Here is a 20,041-nt window from a genome sequence, read left to right on the forward strand (position 1 = left end):
GGAAAGACACCCATCTCCGTCCATTCTTTATCTTAAAATATTTTCACAATAAAAAGATATAATTAAAAACCCTGAACAAAGCTTCCATCTCAGGTGATTGTTGAGAAGTTGTTTAACTCGCTGCATGACTGTGTACATTGCATGGTGAGGGTAGTAAAATTCATGTTTTGCCTGGAAACAGCCAAAATCTAGAACAAGTACTTTAGTCTTCAATTAAAAAACATACCATTTTTATTTCTTTAGCTTCTTTTGTTCAACATTTAGAAAAACAATTATAGATTCTGCTTAACAAAAAGACAAACTCAGCATCCTCCCCATCAGCCATACATTGTAGACCCAGTGCAGTATTCTCCGTCTGGAAAGGCTTTATTCTGTTCTCAGTCCATGCTCAAGTCCCAGGGCAATTTTCCTCAACCCTCCCCGCAGAGAGGCAATGTTAAATGGCAAAAACTTCATCAAGTGGCAGAAAAGTTTTCAGACTCGAAGAAAGTGGAAAAGGAATCCAGCAGTGAGCTGCTACTTGAGATTAATTCAGCCGCCTGATAAGGAAGAATGGGTAAAACTTGTTACTGACAATCTCAAAGTGTTATTCTATAGATGTTCAGTGGAGAGTATCCTAACTGGTTGCATCACAGCCTGGTATAGAAACATCAATGCCCAGGAACAGAAAAGTCTACAGAAAGTGACGCATACAGCCCAGTCCATCACCACAAAACCATCCCCACCATTGAGCATATTTGCATGGAGCACCGTCACAAGAAAGCAGCATCCATCATCAAGGACCCCCCAACATCCAAGCCATACTCTCTTCTCGTTGCTGCCATCAGGAAGGGGGTACAGGAGACTTAGGTCCCACACCACAAGGTTCGGGAACAGTTATTACCCTACACCCACCAGGCTTCTGAACTGGTGTGGATAACTTCACTCACTACAACTCTGAACTAAATCTGCAACCTATGTACTCATTTTCAAGGACTCTACGACTCATGTTCTCAGTACTATCTAGCTATCTCTCAACATGTACACACACTTAATTTGCGTAATTTGTCTTTTTTTGCAAATTAGTTGATTGTCACTGTTTATGTAGATTTTTCCCACAAATTCTATTGTAAATTTTTATTTTCTTATAAATACCTCACTTTTTTAATATACAGTATTCCTGTTTTTGCACATTTTTAATCATCTATTCAATATACATAATTGATTTACTTGTTTATTTATTATGTTTTATTTATTATTTTTTTCTCTCTCTGCTAGATTATGTATTGCATTGAACTGCTGCTGCTAAGTTAACAAATTTCACGTCACATGCCGGTGATAATAAACCTGATTCTGAAATACCTATGAGAAAATAAATCTCAGGGCTGTATACGGTGACACACAGTGCCTATAAAAAGTATTCAATCCCCCCCCCCCCCACCCCGGAAGTATTTATGTTTTATTGTTTTACAACGTTGAATCACTGGATTTAATTTGGCTTTTTTGACACTGATCAACAGAAAAGACTTTCATGTCAAAGCGAAAACAGATCTCTACAAAGTGATATAAATAAATTACAAATATAAAACACAATAATTGATTGCACATGTAGTCACCCCCTTCAAGTCAGTATTTAGTATATGCACCTTTGGCAGCAATTACAGCTCAAGTCTGTGTGGATAGGTCTCTATCAGCTTGCACATTTGGACACTGAATTTTTCCCCATTCTTCTTTACAAAACCTGTTCAAGTTTTGTCAGATTGCATGGGGATCATGAGTGAACAGTCCTTTTCAAGTCTAGCTACAAATTCTCAATTGCATTCAGGTCTGGACTCGGACTTGGCCACTCCAGGACATTAACTTTGTTGTTTAAAGCCATTCCTGTGTAGCTTTGGTTTTATGCTTGGGGTCATTGTCTCGCTGGAAAACAAATCTTCTCAAGTCACAGTTCTCTTGCAGACTGCATCAGGTTTTCCTCCAGGATTTCCCTGTATTTTGCTGTATTAATTTTACCCTCTATTTTCACAAGCCTTCCAGGGCCTGTTGCAGTGAAGCATCCCCACAGCATGATGCAGCCACCATCATGCTTCACGGTAGAGATGGTGTGTTTTTGATGATGTCTGGTTGTGACAGAACAGGCTGGCAATGTTAGTTCTCCCGCTAACCTTGCCCCTTTGCAGGTTGATCACTCCTCCTCATTCTGTCCCTGTCAATTCCCCCAGTAGTTCACACACTTTGCCCTCCCATTCTGCAGTTTTTGTGAGTTCACCATTTACACACTCCAACGGTAAAACAATCGGTAGCTTGGCTAATCAAATTAATCCCTTCGGTTAACATGCTCTACTGGCTTATAACTCACAAAAATAAGGATTCTAGACACAGGCATCCCAAACAGTTTCATTTATTTTAACTCAAGCCATTACATAGGTTTGCAGACAGCAAAATGGCCCCAAAAGACCTGAGCAACAGTTTGCAGCATCTTAAAATAATGTTTTAAGGCGCAATACACCCCACATAGGCAACTCCACTGGTGGGGAGGCATTAACATTTTACATTTGTGGACACCTCATGAATGAGTTTAACTAGCATTTGTTGTGGAACAAAACTGTAGCATGTTAGAATTCCTGTTTAAAATGTTCTAATTCTGCATCTGAAACAATTATGCTCTAGTCATGTGATTTCCCCACCCTCCATACCAACAGTAGAATTTTCTGTTTCTTCTAGACCAGGCGGAGGCAAATTTAAACCCTCAGCCACACACACAAAATGCTGGAGGGGCTCAGCAGGCCAGGCAGCATCTATGGAACAAAAATACAGTCGACAGTTCGGGCCAAGACCGGCTTTAAACCCTCAGTCTGGCTTTGCTAAACAGGTGTGGAGGTTGATTTGACGGCTGGTGAATAATTATACATGTACCCTGGAGAAACCCTCTATATATTTGTAAATTTTTATGCACGTCTGTTTTCGTTTGTCTATTTGTAAATACTTATTTTCTTCACAACATGCATTTTGTCATCTGGTACTAAACAAAATCCCTTGCACTAACGTGCTGTTGCAGCTTACCATCTGTTTTTCTCCCCCAACTGGTGACCCTCATCGAGCACGCTTACCCACCACTTGATAACGAGGTGTGACAGCGGTGTTTGGCTTATACCAAACACAGCATTTAGACTGATGGCCAAAAAGCTCAATTTTGGTTTCACCAGACTATAGAACCTTCTTCCATCTGACTTTGGAGACTCCCACATACCTTCCGGCAAACTCTAGCTGAGATTTCACTGTGTTTTTTCAACAGTGGCTTTCTCTTTGCCACTCTCCCATAAAGCTGTGACTGGTGAAGCACCCTGGCAACAGTTGTTGTAAGCACAGTCTCACAACTCCGGGCAAAGTTATTGTATGCACAGTCTCTCCCACCTCAGCCACTGAAGCTTGTAACTCCTCCAGAGTTGTCATAGGTCTCTTGGCGGCCTCCTTCACGAGTCCCCTTCTTGCACGGTCACTCAGTTTTTGAGGACGGCCTGCTCTAGGCAGATTCACAGCTGTACCATATTCTTTCCATTTCTTGATGATTGATTTAACTGTACTCCAAGGGATATTCAGTGACTTGGAAATGTTCTTGTATCCATCTCCTGACTTGTGCTTCTTAATAACCTTTTTGCACAGTTGCTTGAAGTATTCTTTTATCTTCATGGTGTAGTTTTTGCCAGGATACTGACTCACCAGCAGTTGGACCTTCCAGATACAGGTATACTTTTACTACGATCAATTGAAACACCTTGACTACACACAGTGATCTCCATTTAACTATTATGTGATTTCTAAAACCAATTGGCTGCACCAGTGATAATTTGGGTGTGTCATATTAAAGGGGTGTATACTTACGCAATAAATTATTTTGAGTTTATATTTGTAATTAATTTAGATCACTTTGCAGAGATCTGTTTTCACTTTGACATGAAACAGCTTTTCTATTTTCTTTTTCTGTCAAAAAAAAAAGCCAAATTAAATCCACTGTGATTCAGTGTTGTTTAACAATAAAACATGAAAACTTCCGGGGGGGTCGGGGGGGGGGCGTGTGTATACTTTTTATAGGTACTGTATATGTACTTTGATAATATATTTACTTTGACTAGGTTTCTCTGCAAAGTTTTACTTTGCCACTGCTCTGCTGGAAGTACGAACCAACTAGAGCAAGTTCCCTGGACACCAAACCCAGCCCTGACTGTTAGTGACTTTGGAAACACCTTTGCTAACCCTGTAGTTGCACAGTCACTGCCTAGATAGAAGAGATCTCCACTGAAATGTTTCCCAAAAAGCTGATGGCAGTACAGAGAAACTATAGAAGAAACACCTTTCACTCTGTTTAATGTATTCAGTTATAGAATGTAGATGTCATTTCGCCATTTTGGTACTATTGCAGAACAAGCTGAGATAATTAAAATTAAAGCAGGATGTAGTGTGGATCTCAAGTCAAGTGCAGATCAGACCAGGTAAAGACAGCAGGGGACATGAGAGATAGCAGATGCTGGAACCTGAAGCAACAATTAGCGGCTTGAGTAAATATCTGTGGCAGATGGGAGGAAGAATCGTTAATATGTGGAGGTCAAGTCCTGAGGCAGAATCTTAATCCGAAACATCAAAAATTCCTTTCCCTCCACAGATGTTGCTTTGGTCACTGGGTTCCTCCAGTAGATTATTGGTAAAGAGAGCAGATTTCTTTCCCTGAAGAATATTAGTGAGACAGATTGGACAAAAAGCTGCCAACAGTCAGGGCTGGGTTTGGTGTCTGGGGAACTTGCCACTGTACTTCCAGCAGAGCATTGGCAAAGTAAAGCTTTGCAGAAAAACCTAAAATAATTTCCACCATGTTAGATTTCACTCTCAAGGACTCTACGACTCAGGCTCTGTATTACTTATTTACTTTTTTATCATTTGCTTAAATTTTATTCTTTTGCACACTGCTTGTTTGTCAGTCTTTGTTATTTAGATTTTCATAAATTCTATTTCTTCATTTTCCTGTAAATGCCTGCAAGGAAATGAATCGTGGGATAGTCCATGGTGATGTGAACATACTTTGATAATAAATTTACTCTGACTTCTCTTCCACATTTACTTGGACTTGAATTGGCCAGATGCAGTGGAATTGAACGCAGGACTTCCATTACTAACTGATCTCGGGATTACCTGTGCATTAACAACCACTATGATGATGCATCCATATTGTTTTACAAATAAAAAAGGAGTTAATTTCTCATCGGTAATCTAAAACCCCCTAAACATATTATTTACAACACACACAATATGCTGGAGGAACTCTGCAAAGCAGGCAGCAACCCAGTTTTTTTTCAAAACTGGAACTTCTTCAATTACTTGGTTTAGTTACTGAGCTCCCACCAAGGCATTTGAACCCCTATCTTTGGATCAACAGTGCAGAACACTGGGCGCTCGCTCAGTGTCTCACCCAGAAACCATGTAATCCCTCATGAAATGAAAAACTAGGTGGGGGGTGGGTTATTCTGATCGTCATTGGTTAGTTTAGAAACTGCAGTTGATTTTCTCATTGCTTAGTCACCTGGTGTGTAGTTTCAAATGTCCCGGGTACAACTCAACTTATTGAGTTGCCACATTCTAAGAGTAGTCCAGTCCTGTGGAACTGGCTGCAGTTTGCCCTAAGCTTCTCCACAGCCACAGCTGAGGCTGACTTGGAAACTCTAGCATTCTTCTAAAGCTCCAACACCACTCACTGTATCAGCTGAATTGTCCCGTAAAGAGAACTAGAATATAAAAGCAAGGATGAGACTTTAATAAATCAGCCATGATGGAATGGAGGAGCAGACCCAATGGATCAAAAGGCCTAATTCTGCTCCTATATCTTGCGAGACCATGGATCTGCGCCTGGAAAGTCTTCACTCTCCAGGGCGCAGGCCTGGGCAAGGTTGTATGGAAGACCGGCAGTTGCCCATGCTGCAAGTCTCCCCTCTCCACGACACCAATGTTGTCCAAGGGAAGGGCATTAGGACCCATACAACTTGGCACCAGTGTCGTCGCAGAGCAATGTGTGATTAAGTGCCTTGCTCAAGGACACAACACGTTCCCTCGGCTGGGCCTCGAACTCGCGACCTTCAGGTCACTAGTCCAATGCCTTAACCACTTGGCCATGTGCCCACACCTCCTATACCTTATGGGGACTTTAATCATTCAGAAACCTCGTTTTTTTATCTGCAAGTGTGATATGTGAGGCTACTGAAGTCTGTGAAACCAATCTGTATGTTGAAGATTAGAATAGACTTGGAGGATTGAAAAACCACACCTTGTTCGTCATAGATTCTTACACAAACAAGAAGAAAACATGCATGAAAGTGAAATTGCTGATCCCTATAAGATGCCACAAGTGACCAAACAGACCCAAACCCACCAACACAACAACATGCTGGAGGAACTCAGTAAGTCAGGCAGCATCTTGGAGAGGAATGAACTGTCAATCCAAGCCCCTTCATCAGCACTTTTTGCCCTGGGATTTCTAGGCCAGTAAGGAGACTAATATACCTCAAACTCTTTGGGCTAGATTCAGAGTCACTGGTGATCAGCAAACCTGTGGGCTGTGCAGGTTGGAAGAGTTGCTCACTGCCGGAGTCACAACTAAGCAGTTGATCTCAGTGGTGTGTGAACACAACTGGGGCTGGTGGTCAGAGATGTTCGGATCGACTCACAGCTAAAGTTCACAACAGCAGAAGAAATGAGAACAGAAGTAGGCCACATTGTACCCCTCATATTTACTCTGGTGTCAGACAGAACAATGGCTGTTCTCTTACCTCAGAAACACAAGAGATCCTGCAGATGCTGCAAATCTAGAGCAGCAGATACAAAATGCTGGAGGAACTCAACAGGTCAGGCAACATCTAAGGAAATGAATAAATAGTCCACGTTTTGAGCTGAGACCCTTTGTCAGGACAGGAATGGAAGGGGGATAGATGCTAAAATGGGCAAGGGAAGGAGGACAAGCTGGAAGGTGATGGGTGAATCCGGGTGGGTGGGAGAGGGAGAATGAAGTAAGAAGCTGGGAGATGCTAAGTGGAAAAGGCAAAGGACTGGAGAAGAAGGAACCTAATAGGAGAGGAGAGTGAACCATGGGAGAAAGGGAAGGACGGGAGTACCAGGGGAGATCAACTCTTGCCTCTCACAGCACTGCCCCCAAGTCTCATTGATTCCTTTAATATCTAAAATCTACACATCTCAAACTTAAACGTACTCTGAATGTATTCCAAAGATTCACTGTCCTCTGCTGGATGGCTGACTCCTTATTTTGAGACAGAAACCTCTGATTCTGTACGTCACACCCAGAGGAAATATCAACTCCGCATCACCTTCACGAATGGTGTAGCCACCTCGAGAGGGTACAAGCTTCATCTCCCCTTATACGACCAATCTGCCATCCAGGAATCAGAGAACCTCTGCTGTCCTCCCTCTATCCCAGCTGCATCCTTCGTGGCACAGGAGGCTCTGCAGATGCTGGAAACCTTGAGCAGCACTAGGGTCTCAGCCTAAAATGCCATCTACTTATTTCCTTTCATAGAGCTACCTGATTAAAGAATTTTCTTGCAGGTAATTTTAATTATTAGTTTTATTTGTCACATGTACATTGAAACGTAGAGTGAAATGCATTCTTTTGAATCATGAACCAACAGAATCCAAGGACGTACTGGGGGCAACTGGCAGGTAACATAGCGTGCTCACATCTTACTAACCTTAACCCGTACATATTTAGAATGTAGGAGGAAATGGGAGCACCCGGAGGCTGTTACACTGTTACAGAGAGGGTGTACAAAATGTAGGAATTGAACCAGAATAGGTGGTGCTGTAAAGCATTATAGTAACTACTACACTAGCATGCTAACCTCTACTTGCTGAGCTCCTCCAGCATTTTGTGGGTGTGTGTATAATCATTCCTTGGATTGGGAGCAGAAACCTCTAAAAAGAATATTTCAGCAGTAATATCGTCAGGGTTCTATGGGATTGCAACAAGGGGTCTCAAGTCTCCAGATCAATGGTGTGGAACTCTGGTTGCTAATTATAATCCAATGTATTTACTTTTTTAACAATAGTTACAGTAAACAAGGTGATTTAATTCTACCAGCTTTTGGATCTGTGACATTTCTTTCCTGAAATAAAGATCCTTCATTACCTCTCCTTACCCATCCGTCAGTGACCCACCAACCAATGTCCTAAAGTACACAGGGCATAGAATTACAGCACAGTACAGACACTTTGGCTCACAATGTTCTGCCAACCTTTTAACCTAATTCAACCTAATTTAACCTACTATCAACCTAATTCTTCCTTCACAACTGTTCATCTTTCTATCATCCATGTGACTTTCTAAGAGTTCCTTAAATATCCCTAATGTATCAGCCTCTACTGTCTCCCCTGGGTTTTGATGGTCCCCTACTCTTTGTCAAATTCATTTTCAAGTACAATTGTTGATGATCTACTCTGTAAAACCTCCAGCTGAGCCATTATTTCACATGTTTTTTTTCTAGTTTAGAACAGAGAAATTAAAAAATGTAGCTTCTTCAGTCCCTTATCCCAGCTTCACCATTCAAAACATCACGGCTCATCTTTCACCTTTCCTACTCTATATCCCTGGATTCCTCAAATATCAAAAAAATCTATAAAGTCTTCCTTTAAGTTACTGAGGCCCTTGAATAGAGAATTCCAAACATTCACCACACTCTGGGTAAAGACATTTCTTCTCATTTCAACCCTGAAAAGCCATGCCTTTGCCTTAAGACTATGACCCTGGTTATGGTTCTCCTTACCAGGGGGAGAAAAGCAGCACCCTTGCTTCTAATAAACACAAGAGATTCTGCAGATGCTGAAACCTGAAGCACACAAAATGCAGGTGCTTATTTTTGTTGTTTTCTACCTTTATTTAAGCAATATTTCTGATTAATTTCTATTTGTCAATATGTGGGGGAGATGACTGTTTCAGCTTTAACCTTAGACAATACCTTCCCCATCTTTCTATTAATATTCTGTATCACTTTAAATACCATTATGAGAATACACATATATACCTAACTTGGAATTAACTGAATGTTGTGGTCATCGTTCCATGTTTGCTTTTCCACACAGAGCCAAGATTCACCTCCATACATGTTTGGCACAGCATCGTGGGCCAAAGGGCCTGTATTGTGCTGTAGGTTTTCTATGTTTCTAAACAACAGAAACATAAACCAACATAGCTATCAAAGAGCTGCAAGGCAGTCTATACCAAGTACCACTCAGCACCTTGCTGCACTTTGGAGGCCCGGGGGTGGCCAGGGCTGGGGTTCAGTGGGTGGGTGGGTGGGGTGAAAAGGGGCTGCTTGTTGTTGTATGTTGTTCTGTGAAGCACTGTGGGCAGGCTATGTTGGCACTAGAATGCGTGGGGACACCTGTGGGCTGCTTCCAGCACACCCTTGTTTATGTTGGTTGTTGACATTTTACTGTATGTTTCCATGTATATTTGATAAATGAATCTGGATCTGAAACCGTTTAGATTTACCTTCTGCTATCAGACTGGAATAAGCTCAGGAGATTTGCCCTTCTTGTCAGGTGAGCTCGCTGGTTCATGGGAGCTTGGGCTGAGACCACCGTCAGCTCTGGGCTAGAAGGACTGGCTGCATTCATCTTCATATGGCACACACCGGTACCCCTGCCCATGCTGTTCACTCGCATTGCATTCACTGCACTACTGTGGCTGCTTCCTGAGTCCAATAACATGGCGCTCCCTCGCGAGGCTTTTGATTGCAGAAGAGAGTTTTCTGTACAAAAGCATATTGTAATCAGTGGAATCCTCTTTCACCTCTATCCACACCTCATCCCTCCTTCTGCCTCTGTTTTAGTCCTGCAGTTTGCAGGAAATTGGTTGCTCTTCAGTTGAAGGGTATTGCTTGGGGCATCGGAGTTCAGAGTTCAATTCCAACATCATCTGTAAGGAGTCTGTACGCCCTCCCCATGACAAGTGTGGGTTTTCTCCGGGTGCTCAAGTTTTCCTCACAAAGTCCAAAGACGTACGGATTAGTAGGTTAATTCGTCATTGTAAGTTGTCCCATGATTAGAATAGGGTTAAATCGGAGTTGCTGGGGTGGGGGGGGTGTGGCTCGAAGGGCTGGAATGATCTATTTCATGCTGTAGCTCAATAAAACAACCAAGTGAATAAATAAATAAGACAAGTAGTACTTGGATTTGAAAATACAAGAATTTAGATTTACAGACAGCATGGTAACAGGTATTTCTAGCCCAATGAGACTGTGTTGCCCAATTACACCATGTGACCAATTAACCTACCAATCCATTCATCTTTGGAATGTGGGAGGAAACACGTTCTCAATATTTATAGTTTATTTATTTTTAATTTTTTTTTGTATTTGCACAGTTTGTTGTCTTTTGCACTCTGGTTGTTTGTCCGTCCCATTGGGTGTGGTCTTCCTTGATTCTGTTGAGGTTCTTGGATTCACTGAGCATGCCCACAAGAAAGTGAATCTCAGGATTGTGTACGGGGATGTATATACTTTGATAATAGATTTACTTTGAACACTGACACCGGAGCATCCAGAGGAAACCCAAGTGGTCACGTGGTGAACATACATACTCCTTACAGACAGTGTGCAACTGAACCCAGGTTAATCTACAATAAAATTGTGGCCTGGATGGAAACCATATTAATCTCATTCCTGCTTGGAAATTGGTTGAAATAAATTAATACTCATAAAATATCAGATGCCATTGCACCCAACAAGATAGAAACCTTCATAGAAATGGTAGAAAAGTTGGAGGGTGGGAGAACAGTGGTGGTGGGGGATGAGAAAATTGCTTGAGCATTGTACTCCACTTCCAAAGCTCAGTGCCTTTGCCAAATACAGCTGTTGGTACACAATGAAATCTGGCACCCTCAGGACTTCAATGGTGCCGAACAGGCTGGATTTCTGCACACGAGATTCTGGAGACACTGGAAATCCAGAGCAACACACACACAAAATGCTGGAGGAACTCAGCAGGTCTGGTAGCATCTATGAAAATTAATAAACAGTTGACGTTTCAGGCCGAGATCCTTCACTGGGACTGGCCTGCCCTTCATCCAGTCCTGAAGAAGGGTCTCAGCCTGAAACGTCAACTGTTTATTCATTTCCATGGATGCTGCCTGAGCTGCTGAGTTCCTCCAGCATTTTGCATGTGATGCTTTGGATTTTTGCACTAATCAATGCTATTCCAATTAATACTCCTACATATTTTGAATGCACTATTTAAATAAAATGAATTTTTTTAAAAAATGCATTGTAGTAGTATAATAAATTTGCCAGTGAAACCAGTAAGTTCAAATCATCATCATTATATTGTATGACATAGGCAATCATGGTCTCATTTTTCTACAGAAGTGGTTTGCCATTGCCTTCATCTGGGCAGTGTCTTTACAAGACGGGTGACCCCAGACATTATCAATACTCTTCAGGGATTGTCTGCCTGGCGTCAGTGGTCACATAACCAGGACTTATGATCTGCACTAGCTACTCATACAACCATCCACCACCTGCCCCCGTGGCTTCACGTGACCCTGCTTTGGGGGCGGAGGGTGCTAGGTAATTGCTACATGTTGCATAAGGGTGACTTGTAGACTAGAGGAGGGAAGGAGAACCTTACACCTCCTTTGGCAGAGACGCACCTCCACCCCACCACCCAGAGTAAGTTTAAAGGGAGCGCAGAAATCCTGCCTGGTGATTTCAGTGCCGAACCATCTGGATTTCTGAACAGTTGGATAACAGATTATTGGAGTTTTATTGTATTTAATGTTCCGTGTACATCACCAAGGATAAACTTTTCATTTGCACTCGTTTCACCCAACTAGAAAGAGTCATTGACATGAGCAACCTTAAAGAAACTACTTTCCCAGTTCCACACTGAATCTGCACAGAGACCACTATCTGGATCAGTGTCCTGTACCATTGGTTAATTGTCAGACCTAGAACATTTCTCAGTTTTCCATGCTCTTTGAAGTACCAAATATCCAGCCCGTAGCTCACACATCCTCCCCATGTACCTGGTGTAAAGACAGTCGCAGGCTATTTGACTATAGCTGGCATCGCACCTTAGGTGTGTACATGTTTTTCAATACAGTGTCACTAAAGAAGCATCAGGAATAAGGGTCTTAGTGCTCTTTGTCACTCCAGCTAAGATCAGTATGGTCAGGGAATGGTTAGTGGTCTCAGATAACTGAGGCAAAGTGCATCATAGTGAAGTTTGGGGTGAGAACAGTGGAAATGGAAGAGGTGAAAGGTTGGGTGTTGCATATTCTGGGAAGTGCTGTGAGAAGGAAAATCGCAGAAGAAGACAGTCACAAAGAAAATATTATCCTTTTGAAATATTAAAACAGGAAGGTGGCAGAAATTGTGAACTTAAAACCATAAGACATAGGAACGATGGTCCCATTGGGTCTGCTGTGCCATTCCATCATGGTTAATTTATTCTCGAGCCCATAACCTATTCCAAAACCTGTGACTTTCAGTGCCACAGACCAAGCATGGAGTTGAGATCAGACTGGGAGCTCTTTTCCAACCAGTGCAGAGATGATGGGCTGAATGGACTGAGTCATAAATTTTCTATCAGTCTATGCAACAATCTCATATGAAAACAGACAAAGGCATCACTTTCTCACCAGGTACTAGCTTGGCACTCACTGAACGGGGATAGGCTGAAACTGCATTGAGCCGTAACTCCGAGGAGCTAGCAGTCCTCACTGCAATGGCTTCAAGTGACACTGGTAACTGATTTCCACCCACCCAAGTCAGACCCCTACGGACGGGAAAGCGATTCTGGAAGCGGTGGAACGGGAATCCATTTCCAGGATTCGGGGTCCCTTTCCGGTTGTTGCTCCCAGGAGCCTGGCCTTGGGGAGACAGCAGTGTCGGCCAGTTAACTGTCGTGGGATTGAGAACTCCCAGCTCTGTTGTGCTATTCCTTCCTGTCAAGGCACAGGAGCTGACGTACTCCAGCTCTTCCATCATCTGGTTGGATCGAAGTGTGCTGGGGCAAATTAAAGACTGAAAAATTAAAGAAACATGTAGAATGAGCAAAAATCAATAAACAAACTAACTCTGCAGACAAACCAAAGCTAGAATCAGAATCAGGTTTAATATCACTGGCTTATGTCATGAAATTAGATGTTTTGTGGCAGCAGTACACTGCAATACATAATAATAATGATAAATTACAATAAGTATATTATATGTTACTGAATGGACAATGAACACTCCCTCAGTACTTTTTCCTCTCTTTTTGCACTACTGATATAATAGAATTTAATTTTTATATATATCATTAAATTAAATCAGTAGTGCAAAAAGAGGAAAAAATACTGAGGTAATATACATGGATTCATCGTCCATTCTGAAATCTGATGGTGGAGGGGAAGAAGTTGTTCTTGAAACATTGAGTGTGTGTCTTCAAACTGTAGTACCTCCTTAATGGTAGCAATGAGAAGACCATAAAATATAGGAGCCGAATTAAGCCGTTTGGCCCATTGAGCGTGCTCCGCCATTTCATCATGCTAATTGATTTTCCCTCTCAACCTCAATCTCCTACATTCTCTCTGTATCTCTTCATGACCTGATTAATCAAGAATCTATCAAGCTCTGCCTTAAATATATGTAATGACTTGGCCCTCACAGCCACCTGTGGCAACAAATTCTACAGATTCACCACTTTGAATAAAGAAATTCTTCCTCAACAACATTCTACAAGGATGTCCCTCTATTCTGAGGCTGTGTCCTCTGGTCCTAGACTCTCCCACCGTAGAAAACATCCTCTCCAGAGGCCCAAAACTGTTCACAGTACTGCAAGTGAGGCCTCACCAGTGCCTTCAACATTACATCCTTGCACCCACGATGGAGCTGGCTGAGTTTACAACTTTCTGCAGCTTTTTCCAATCCTGTGTAGAGGGCCCTCCATACCAGATGGATACAGCTACCTGTAATTATCCAAGGTGCTATTTACAAATTACTTCCTTTTTTCATCTTATTGTCTAAGTGCCTTTACTTTCTTAGGAGGTCAAGAACGTTCAGCTTGTCACCAAATACTCAAACTTCTACAGATGTACTGTTGAAAGCATCCTGACTAATTGTGTCATGGTCTGGTACTTTGGTTGGCCCTGACTCTAGCCAATGTAGCTCTCCAGGTCATGGAAGCACACAAGCATCTAAACCTAACGAAAAGATTATGATCCCCTTGGAGCATTATAATATTAGGATGTTCCTGAAAAGAAGTATGAAGAGTTTTGCACCGTGAAAGAAAAGAGAAATTCCCCTTTGCTTGCTTTTTCTCTATCAATGGGCAGAATCGATTTTAGCAGTGACAGGCTCAGGGTATGGGTGCTCATTTTAACTGAGGCTGGAGCCTGGAACACTAGATAGCAGAAAGTGGGAAATGTCCTCAATCATCTTCAAAGGGGACTAGGATTGAGCATGGTATGAATCTTGTCAGCATCCTTAAGAACCAGTTAAAACCTGGTCTGCAGTCACACCATGACACTTAGTGTGGATGCAGGGAACTAGAATTAGCTTTACCTGCAGTAACACAACTAACGTCAAATAAATCTATTTTCCATCTGTGCACCACTGGTGGGTACTATCACCATAAGACCATAAGACCTAGGAACAGAATTAGGCCATTCAACCCATCGAGCCTGCTCCACTGTTCCATCATGGCTGATTTATTATACCTCTCAAACCTATTCTCCTTCCTTTCTCCCCTAACCTTACTAATCAACCTATCAACCTCTGCTTTAAATATACTCAGTGACTTGGGCCCCCACAGCTGTCTATGGCAATGAATTCCACAGATTCACCACTGGCTAAAGAAATTCCTCCTCATCCTTGTCCTAAAGGGACATTCTTTTTTACTAAGGGTGTGTCCTCTGATGCTAGACTCCCCCACTATGTGAATCATATTTTCCACATCAACTCTATCAAGGCCTTTCAATATTAAATAAGTTCCAATGAGTTCCCCCTCATTTTTTTAAACTCCAGCGAGTATAGGCCCTGAGCCATCAAATGCTCCTCATACATAAATGTTAATTCAGAATGATTCCTGGAATCATTCTCGTGAACCTCCTCTTAACTCTCTCCAACGCCAGAACAACCGTACTTAGATAGGGGCCCAAAACTGCTCACAATACTCCAAGTGGGGCCTCACCAGTGCCTTATAAAGCCTCAGCTTAGCATTCCACCCCTCTCAAAATGAATGCTAACCACCGACTCAACCTGCAAGTTAACATAAATAAAGTGTGAAATAATGCAGTCACACGCAGACCCTCATTCCCAAATCTCGTGGTACTACAAGGTCAGCAAGTTGAAAGGTTAGCCGCTAACTCTTTCACACAGTGCAACTCACGTTATTCTGGTTAGTACCATCTGAAGGGGCAGTCTGAACGGTTCCACTACCACCTGAAGGGTTCCGCAGAACCCGGTAAACTTGCTCGATGACACCCAGAGCCCGGAGAAGGTTCTCCCGGCGCAGCAGGCCACTGAGTCGCTGCAGCTCCTCCTTGTCGATGATTTCCAGTGGCTTCATACTGTCTATGGCCTCCTGTAAAAACAACATGCACCAAGTAAAACATTACGTTACCAAACAAGGTGCAACAAGTCACTAGGGGTTCAGTTAGAGAAAAGGTATCAATAGCCTGCACATTTAGAACAGTTCATGAATGGGTCAGAATAAGAGCAGGAAGAAGCCATTCAGCCCCTCATTCCTGTTCTGCTATTCAAAAAGATCGTGGCCAATATTCTCTCTCAAATACAGTGGATTCAGTTAATTAGGACACATCGAGACAAGTACATTTTGGCTGAATTAAGTGGAGGACCAACAGGTCGAGGTTTCATAAAAATAGTTAAAAAGGTATAAAAAGGCCAAACTAAGTAACAAATTATGTATTGCAATGAAATAGAGAATAAATTAGAACACTTGGTAGTTATTGACAGAGAAATTCATCCAGTGTACTCAATGAATAAAATCAGCCCAGACATCAAGTGCAGTTAAAGGACTGTCTTCATACAATGCTATTGACGACTGCATCCTCCAATCTTCATTTTCATTGTAACATTCAAGATGATTGTAGATACCTTCAAAATCTTTGTAGTTCCTAACCTGTTGAAGCAGCTTTGAATCGACTTACTGCTTATTTCTCACCAACTATCAGTGACAAAAAAATCACTACTTTTTGAACACAAACACACACAACTGATGCTATTTAAAAACTAAGCACGGCATAGTGTTAACAGCCACACATGTACACAAGACTAATACTAGTTAGAACTTATTCGGCAACAGTTTCCTGCCTAATTAAGCAGCATAGCGTCCCAAACAAATTAAGATAATTGCAGTTATTTTCTCAATTAGTTTTTGTCCTTTAAGAGTTGTCCCAAATAAGTGCTGCCCATTAACCAGAATCCACTGTACCATCTGTCTCATCCCAATATTCTTGGTTTCCTCCAATATTCATAATCCTTTGATCCTAGTTATGAATGCACTCAGTGGCCAAGCATCCACAGTGCTCCAGGACACAGAATTCTAAAGATTTGCCCCCTTCTCCATGGAAAATGTGCTGGACCCAGACTCTGACTCTTTCAGCAAGAGAAACATTCTCCCCCATTGACCCTCCAAGAATACAAGAATACTCCAAGAATTTCCACAATGTCACCTCCCATCCTTCGAGACTCTGGAGAACAGAAACCTAGTCTACTCAGTTCCTTTTCAAATGCCTTGAGACATTTACTTCCGAATGTCCTGCTGATAATTGTTCAGAAAGTTCTGGTGTGAATCCTAACATACAACTTTTTTATGGGAAACAGTATGTGGTACCAATGGAGGTAGTCTGCTACAAACGTAGTTGATGTTAAGCAAAATGTTGAAATACAATTCAACTTGGACATACTAACCCAAGTATCATATTAGGTTGTTTCCAAGTGTTTGCTGACATTTTGGTCAATGTGAAGGACAGAACAATTTAAAAGAGAACTAATACTCATTGTGTTCTTTATTAAACATCTTTATTATGGAGGGCTAGGAACACATGGTCGGGCTTGAGAAAGATCCTGAAAAGTCAGTCGACAGAGGTGAATGAGATGAGCACGCATTGGCAACCATTGCTGTGTGACCTACAACAGAATTAAAAAGGTATCATTTAACATCTTTCACTGAAGAAATCTATTCCTGATGTTCCTTTTATGGAGTTTTCCAGCAATTATTTTACCCATAGTGGGTGAGGTTATTGGATACGATTCAGAATGGCAGCCACAAACACCCCAAAGGCACATTTACATCCAGTGGTCACTTGATTGGGTGCACTTGTACACCTGCTCGTTAATCATGTTTCAGCAACTCGATGCATAAAAGCATGCAGACTTGGTCTAGAGGTTCAGTTGTTGTTCAGATCAAATATCAGAATGGGAAAGAAATGTGATCTAAGTGACTTTGACCACGGAATGATTGTTGGAACCAAACGGGGTGGTTTGAGTATCTCAGAAACTGCAGATTTCCTGATAATTTCATGCACAACAGTCTCTATAGTTTACACAGACTGGGGCGAAAAACAAAAAAACATCCAGTGAGTGGCTTTCAGTGGGCAAAAAATACCTTGTTAATGAGAGAGATCAGAGGAGAATGGCCAGGCTGGTTCAAGCTGTTAGCAACGTAACAGTGACTCAAATAATCATGCGTTACAACAGAAGAGCATCTCCGAACACACAACACATTGAATCTTGAAGCGGATGGGCTACAGCAGCAGGAGACCGCACCAGGTTCCACTCCTGTGCCTAATACAGTGGTCACTAAGTGTAGATATTTAACCATGTTTTATCCTTCATGTCTTCTGACAAGCAGTTAAATCTATCCCACGCTGGCCATGCAATACCATCTAATTTAGGGCCAAATTAGAACTTGCTTTGAAAATGTTCATTCTAATAGGAAGATTATCTGTGCTACTCATGGAGATAATCTTCCTATCAATCTATATTGGTTCTGGAAACTGAATACATCAAACACATGGTACTGCAAATTATTACTGGTGTAATGAAGAGATTGACCAAGGTCATCACAATCATCTGCGCCTAATGCTAGAACCCTATGGCTAACTTGATTCTTACTCACTGGATAGGTCCATTGTCAGAACATGATATGTTAATATCTGCAGCGAGATCATGCAAACATAGATTTAAAACGTTTGTGCAGTTTGGAAGGCTTTATTGTTTATTCTTAATGAAACAAAGCTCAGATCTACCTGTCCTGGGAGCAAATGTACTTTATCATCTAGCCAATTTGTTCCAAGTGAGGTGTTTCAATTGGGCCACTGCAGTTGACTGAGTAAGAAAGAAAAGTAAAAGGACTTCAGGATCCTCGGCTTTGATCAGTACAGTACTAACAATTCCTGCCAGAAGTGCAGAGCAACAACTGAAGAGAATCCGTCTCCCCAGTTAACAACCCTTCCTTTGTGGCTGGTGAGAGACAGGTATGACTGAATGCAGATGGCTCATGACACCACTCTCCCACCAACTATCATTCTCAAACCAAATGGACAAGGTAAATCCCATGGGACTAACAGAATGGTTACAAAACATATTAACACATCAAGAGCACAGAGATCACGATCCGGGTGCCAGAGAGAATCAGAATAAAGGTAGCAAGTATTATCTTACAGTCACAGTGCTGCCTTTCACTACTCCAGGACGTTCCAGCTGTACAGGTATTTTTGAAATGTGGTCACTGTGGTAATGCTGGACATGCTGCAACCAATTTTCACACAGCAAGGTCTCACAGACAGCAGCAAAGTCATGGTTAAGAGTAGTGATGGTGATTAGGGGCTGATTGTTGATCAGAACATCAGGAGGTATCTCATGATCTTTTCTGATATAGTTGAATCAGAGAGGGTAAATGGTCCTTTAACTAATTCAACGTTAAAAAGCAGGCACGTTATAGAACCCCTTCAGTGGTGTACTGGAGAGTCAGCTTAGACTATGGATTCAGGGCGACACAGTAGCCTAGTAGTGGGTGCAATGCTTTAGTGATCAGTAATTGGGGTTCGATTCCCACCGCTATCAGTAAGGGGTTTCTACGTTCTCCACCACACCATGCAGGTCTCCTCTGGGTCTTCCAATATTCCAAAAGATGTACGGGTTAGGATTAGTGAGTTGTGGGCATGCCATGTTGGCGCCAGAAGCGTGGCAACACTTGCAGGCTGCCCCCAGCACATAATCAGACTGTGCTGGCCATTGATGCAAAAGATGCATTTCGCTGTATGTTTCAATCTACATGTAATAAGTAAAGCCTTTAAGATCTCAATCCAGGCAAACACCAAGGTAAAATTATAGGTCATGCCTTTTCTAGTGTTAGATAGATAGCCTATACACCAGCAGCATTCATGAATACTATTTCAATATGGAATGCTCACATATCCCTTATCACTAATACATATTTCAGGACTGGAAAATATTAAAATATCAGGTTAATTAACTAAAATCAGATAACATTAGCCTGAACAGCAACAGAAATGAATTGCAGACATTCATGATAGTCACTTTTTGGGAATTCATTGACAAGTTTGTGGATGTGAATACTTGCACTAACTCAGCAAGGATAGATCAAATGTTAGCTATAAACTCCAGTGTTTGTTTGTTTCATATATTCAACTACTTCCTTCTAATGCAACTCGATTTAACACAATAACATTATGGTATCTGTTTATGTGGAAATTGTGCTAAGGCAAGGGTTAACGTAATATCCAGGCAAAAATAGAGTGGAGACAGAATGCAGACAACCCAGGCAAGAAAGGACTTAGAAGAGCATAGCTTCCCTTTGCACAGCAAATTCCCAGAGCCATTTGACTTACTGCAGACAAGATAAGAATGAAACAGAAGGATATGAAAACACGCACACCAACTAAAGGGCAATTGCTTTATTAACTTCAAGGTATCATCGATGTCCGCTTGTAGTATTGGCTTTTAACATGTGTTGTGAATGGCCATTGATCTTGCAGATA

The 20,041-nt window shown here is 41.8% G+C and overlaps 1 protein-coding gene across 1 annotated transcript in view; it reads right to left on the reverse strand.

The window, feature by feature from the left end:
* Positions 1-6,618: 6,618 nt before the first annotated feature.
* LOC134358130 (tubulin polyglutamylase ttll6-like) overlaps positions 6,619-20,041 on the reverse strand; it is a 51,942-nt gene continuing 38,519 nt past the window's right edge. Inside the window, exons 13-16 of the mRNA XM_063070116.1 lie at positions 15,403-15,597; positions 12,671-13,055; positions 9,524-9,782; positions 6,619-6,691 (exon numbers count right to left, since the gene is read on the reverse strand). Coding sequence (XP_062926186.1) covers positions 6,619-6,691; positions 9,524-9,782; positions 12,671-13,055; positions 15,403-15,597 — 912 coding nt within the window. The remainder of the gene's footprint in view (positions 6,692-9,523; positions 9,783-12,670; positions 13,056-15,402; positions 15,598-20,041) is intronic.

This window comes from Mobula hypostoma, chromosome 18, assembly GCF_963921235.1.
Source record: "Mobula hypostoma chromosome 18, sMobHyp1.1, whole genome shotgun sequence".
Taxonomy (NCBI): domain Eukaryota; kingdom Metazoa; phylum Chordata; class Chondrichthyes; order Myliobatiformes; family Myliobatidae; genus Mobula; species Mobula hypostoma.